General features: G+C 47.3%; 1 protein-coding gene across 1 annotated transcript; it reads right to left on the minus strand.

The window, feature by feature from the left end:
* Positions 1-705: 705 nt before the first annotated feature.
* On the minus strand, positions 706-3126 carry LOC109735986 (adenylate-forming reductase 06235). Its single transcript, XM_020295222.2, has one exon. The coding sequence runs from the start codon at positions 2395-2397 to the stop codon at positions 706-708; it is 1692 nt and encodes a 563-aa protein (XP_020150811.1). The 5' UTR covers positions 2398-3126.
* Between the last annotated feature and the right edge of the window lie 2951 nt (positions 3127-6077).

Raw genomic sequence — 6077 nt, forward strand, 5'->3', positions numbered from 1 at the left:
AGAATTCAACCTTGTCATGAAGAAGTTGTTCACATTGATCTGGTGAAACTGGGAAACAATACTTTTAGGCTCATTGCATATAGCAAATAGCTGCGGGAATTGCTCACTAAGAGGAGCTTGCCTATGAAGGGAGTCTTTTCACGGACGCTGCTTCGGTGCCGTAACTGCAGGTGTAGTTGGATCAGTGACATTGTGGGCCAGCCGTCTGTTGGGCCCACATGTCACTGACCTAACTGCACCTGCAGTTATTGCACCAAAGCTCAGTCCTCTTTCCACACCCTAGCAATATCATCTATCCCAATATTTAGTTTTCTTCCAACCATATAAATCTCTTTCACCTTTCGAATAGATTTCTAACAGAGGAGTCAGAGAATCTAGATTGTTATATATTTTTATAGACTTAGGGAAATCTAAAGAAGTTGACTTAAGACATACTTCCTCCGTCCCAATATAAGTGTCTCAAACTTAGCACAACTTTATACTAAATTTAGTACGTACAAAGTTGAGACACTTATTTTGGAATGGAGGAAGTACTTAGAACTCCAAATATTTTGAACCGAGATAGTATTTCTATTTCTTTAGAGTTCTTTCTTCATAATCATTCCGTCCCAAAATAAAGTGTAGCTGATTTAGTACAATTTTTTTTGAACGGAGTGAATACTTAACATCAAGAGTCCCTATCTCAAAAAAAAAAAAAAAAAAACATCAAGAGTCCCAGATAGGACCAAACGCCGGGATGCCGGCCTTCTTGCACCTCCTCACCACGTCCCTGCTCCCCTCCGGGTTGCTCGTCACCACCACCGCCTCCGCGTCCCACTGTCGTGCCGCGCCAACGGCCAGCTCCGAGACATCGGGACGCCCCATGGTCATCGTGTCGTGCACGATCACACGCCCTCCAAGGTTCTCATTGCTCGTCACCATGGCTCTTATCCCGTCGCCGTAGTTGGCGTCGATGTCCTTGGCCACCCAGACCAGAGATACCTCCGCCCAACTCGGCTGCATCAGGAACGACAGGAACACGCATATGCCGGAGCCGGTCGCGACCATTGTGACTCTCTGGTACATGCTGATGAGGTAGGGCAGCCCGGCGAAGTGGACTGTACGCACCCAAAGGTGGCCGGGCGGGTCGGAGACGAGGCCTCGGGTGAAGTCTCCCACTGCACCAGCGAGCATGGCGTGAGTGTCCCTGTCGTCGGAGATAATGCCGAAGGCGTGCCACTCGGAGAGCGGCGAGCGGCTGATGCGACCGAGCAGGCCGGCCTTGACGCCGCCTTGGAAGGTTATGATGGACGCGCGGGTAGACGGCGCGGTGACCGTGACCGGCACGCGGCGCACGGAGAGCCACGGGAGGAAGGTGAAGAAGGTGATGGCGGCCGTCAGCCATAGCTCTTGGCGCTTAGCCAGGGAGGCGACGGTCAGCCTGTGGTAAGATCTGATCGCCGGGTTGTAGCCAGCAGTGAGCATGACGAAAGCCCAGAGCAGTGCGAGTGCGCTCCATCCAGCGAATCGGTGCGTACGCTCGAACACGTTGTGATGGAGGTGGCGCACGAGCGGAAATGCCGCGAGGCACGAGAGTGCAACCAGGCCGAGTATTGCGGACGCGACGCCCACGATCTCGGGTGGGGTCACGCCGCGGAGCTCGAGCGCCTGCACGAGCGCGTATACCAGCCACGCCAGCGACGACACGCCGCAGCCGCTGTGGACACCGCCGAGGGACTGGAGGATGGCCGTGACGCCGGTCTTTACGGCGACCGGCACCCATGGCCGGCCGAGGAGCGCGACGGTGAGCCAGAAGACTCCCCGGAGCACCGCCTCGGAGCGGCACAGCGTGAGCGCCAGTATATTCCCGATGGTGAAGACGGCGGCGTGGCGCTTGGCGTAAGGGAAGCGGCCGGTCGCCGCGGCAGCGAGCCCCGCCGCGTTCAGCGCGACGCAGAGCATGAAGAGGCGCTTGTACACGGTGAACAAGCCTTGGTCGAGCAGTATGACGCCGAGCCTGGAGTGCCCAGCCGCCGCCCTCACAGGCTTAGCCGGCGCGTTCGACCTCCTGCTCTGCACGCGAGAAACGTCAGCGGCGGTGAGGGCTATCTCCTCGTCCGTAGCGACAGACTCATCGTCCGTGTCGCCATCGCTGATGTCGTCGAGGTCGCAGAAGTGGGTGCTCGCACGGCTGCGCGCCGTGAGGAAGCTCGTGGTGGAGTAATTGCGGTTGAAAGGTTGAGGGAACCACACCCATCGGCCGCCACCGGATTCGGCGGGCGGCGAGTCGGAAGGACTGGTAGCAGTGTCTAGAGCGAAGGGGCTTGCCGGCGAGGGCTTGATCTCGAAGGCGACGCCACGGCAGCTAGAGAACTTGATGGCCATGGCCATGGGCTTTGCGGGGCCTTGCTCGTCCATGGCGTCGATCGGCAAGTAATGTGTTCTCCACACGCCTGTACTCTAGTCTAGCATACAACAGTTGCATGGGTGGTGTGCTAGCTATGCAGATGCGCATACGTATTTATAGGCAGGTATGGCTAGCTAGCTATAGGTATCGATCATGCACCCATATGAGTGACGATTCAGTTTCAACTATATAAAATTTGAGGTCCAGTTAATCGAAGCAAATTCCGGCGACGAAGAATTAGTCAACTTTCTGACCTTTGCAACTTGATTGGAAATATATACTACTATATGCCCCGCAAGAAGGGTGCTTCAGCCCTCGCTGTGAGAATTCGCAGCCGCGGCAAGTGTCGATCGTTACACATTGCGACTAACCTCTACCATGTCAACCCCAAGACCTTGTGGCCATGGGTGTTCGAAATGAGAAAGTATCCAATGAAAACTTGGAATCTCTAACAAGGGCCTTTGGATCTCGAATGTACGGGTCAGATCCTCCAACAACCCTGTACCACACATTTTGCGGAAAACGCCTGCTTGCATTTGCATGACGTTTGGCGATTTAGTGTTTAGCAATTTTATTTTATTATGAACTTCTGGGTTATATCTTGTTCTTCCTATATTGGTTATCTGATTATTAGCGTTCTCTGGTGAGTACATGCAGAAACTTTAATTATGTGAGACAAGATTTACGTGAAACTTACTCGATGTAGAAGTCGGGGCTTATCCTCCTTTTCAAAAACAAAAAAAAGATTATGTGAAACTCAGCAAACTGAAGTTAAACAAGTTGGTGTACTTAATCTTTCCAGTCAAATAGTCAAATTCCAATTGAGTTTGTGGCTTTTGACTATTTCTACTACCGTCATCAGGCTCCTTTGTATATGTAGTTTTGTTTGTTTCGACGCTTTCAAAGATTCCATGAAAAATGTTCATACCAACTTCATTGAAATGGGTTCACTTCTCCAAATAGGAACATATCAGTTCAATTGTCAAGAAAGATATACCTCACATAATTGGCGTTTCTACTACTATGACACTAGTGTACATGGTCAAGCACTCATATGTAAGCAATAATGGAGGAGGATGCATGACTTGTTAAATGAATATATCTAAAAAAACATTTTACATCTCACAACTAATAGGAATTAAAATTTGTTATGTTTCTCAACAAGGATTGCCCATAATGAATCCCCTTAGACCATCTCTAGCCCTTCCCTTATCCTTTAATCCCCTAAACTTCCCCTTATCTTTTAATCCACTAAAATTTTAGGGATTCAACTTTTTTTTACACCTAGTCCTCACCTACAACTTAATTCACTAAAAAATGTTGCTGTTATTTTTTCCAAATGATTGCATACAAACTCTATTCGAGCATATATTTTCACAACATATTAGATCGAGACTTCAGATAATACACACAATTCAAGTATATATCGAATTCAATGTTTTCAAATTAGAACATTAAAATGCAAACACACAATATGGTGCAAATGAACTAATGATCCAAATAAAATATGATAAAAGCACAAGAATCAAGTGCCATGAAGTTGCCAATGGTGCGCAACAAGATCATCTTGGAGTTGGTTATGTGTTTCTTGGTTGTCGATCCTTCGATATGCTTCAAGGAATGCTTGGATACTTTTTGGGTTACGTTCCGCCTCCACCATGGCGCCATTGTTGATGAACTGCAAGTTCCCGGGTCCTCTCTCTCATGCTCGATGATCATGTTGTGCAAGACAACACATGTTGTCCTGATCCTACATAGTCTCTAAGGCTTCTCGTACTCAACAGAGATACGGACAATCGAAAAGTGTTTTTGAAGCACACCAAAAGCTCTCTCAACATCCTTTCTCGTAGATTCTTAGCACGCTGTAAAGTGAGATCTCTTGTTGCCTTGAAGACACTAGATTGTTTTCGCAAATGTGGCCCATGCAGGATAGATACCATCGGCAAGGTAACCCATGTTGTACTCCTATCCATTAACAAGATAATTGCATGGTGGATCTCACCTGCAGCAAGCCTTGCAAATAGAGGACATCTCTGGAGGACACTGAGATCATTGTGCGAGCCAGGCATTTTGAAGTATGAGTGCCAAATCCACAGATCATGTGATGCAACTTCCTCATGAATGATTGTTAGATTATGGCAATGCCCTTTGAACTGACCTTGTTGTGCCACAAGACAACTCTTCCATGTCCAATGCATACAATCAGTGGATCCAAGCATCCATGTCTACCCTCTCTCTTCACAATCTATAATGAGCCTCTCGACGTCTTCATCGGTGGGTGCCCTCAAGTACTCTGGTAGAAAGATTTTGATCCGGGCTTGGGTGAATCTGTCCACGTAGTCGAGGATGAGATCTTCTCCAATGCATACATAGTCATTGTTGGCGTCGGGCGCGTATCTATATGAAAGCACTCGCATGGTGTAGTATTCTTTAACAATGGATTTTCACTGAGTTCTCCCACAACATTCCTTCTCAGTTTGAACCAAGGATCACGGTTCTTAACATCTCTTGTAATGTTGTTGAAGACTTCCAGGTGCATCTGGAATCGCCCTTGTAAATACTTCTCCGAGTTTGTTGCATTTGGCTTAAAGTAGTCCCTCATAAGATCGTCATGACCCTTTGTCATATCTCGGTCTCCTAAATTCCCTCTCTTGAATGATCGCGGTCACCACTATCTCAAAATCATCTTCTTCCTCCTCTGACGAAGAATCGTAGCAGCACATCTCCCACAACCTTCATCTACAAATTGGATCGTTTCATGATCAATTTGAGACTGTAAGTGCAAATATGGAGGAAATGGGGGATACTGTTCGGGCAATTGGCCTAACATCCACTACCGCAGGATGCTGCTAACGCGACACTACAATCAGAGACCCTTTGACGAAACTGTGTGCGATGCATTAGTCACAAACAGTGATGTAAAAAACCGTTAAAAAGGTGCAAAACATTTGCGATGGCGGATACATCAAACACGGTTCAGATTTTAGTTGCGTGTGCGATGCTAGGTATACGGTTGAGTACAATGAACTGTTTGCGATGAGGCAGAACAACAGAAACGGGCAGCCAGATGAAGGCGTGTGTTATATACGGCATACCGTTCACTCGGATGAACTGTTTCTGATTAGGCAACACAAAAGAAACGGTCAGCCATATCAAGGTGTGTGCGATATACGGCATACGGTTCACTCGGATGAACTGTTTGCTTTGAGCCAAGAGAACCGAAATGGTACAATTTAACAAGATGTGTGTGATACGTGGCAAACAGGTCTGTAATCAGAAATGTGTGCGAAGATCGATAATAATATAGACGATTACTGCTAATAAGCCGTGTGTCTTGTGGGCAAACGCTTGGTGGTATACAATTGTCAGCGATTGATGAAATCATCACCGACGGGTTCCCTAGTATGGTCCGTGTGCGATGTCATTGCACACAGAACAACAACATATGTACTTATAACTTATAAGGACTTGATTTCATAAACAGATTGAACATCCAATTACATAGGTGGCTAGTACACACATGACCTTTGCACACACCAAAGTATGTTTCAAAATGCATAGAAAATTCAAATAATGTATAAAAAGGCAAAACGAACCCTGAATAATTTCATATTTTTAGGACGACGCTCCTATAGTTGCATGTTGCCTCTATAAAATAAACCAAGGCGGAAAGAGACAACGTATGTCGTTT

This window comes from Aegilops tauschii, chromosome 3 (genome assembly GCF_002575655.3).
Source record: "Aegilops tauschii subsp. strangulata cultivar AL8/78 chromosome 3, Aet v6.0, whole genome shotgun sequence".
NCBI classification, from domain to species: Eukaryota; Viridiplantae; Streptophyta; class Magnoliopsida; order Poales; family Poaceae; genus Aegilops; species Aegilops tauschii.

Coding starts and splice junctions, on each gene's coding strand:
- LOC109735986 (XM_020295222.2), bottom strand. CDS start 2,397: ATGGACGAGCAAGGCCCCGCAAAGCCCATGGCCATGGCCATCAAGTTC.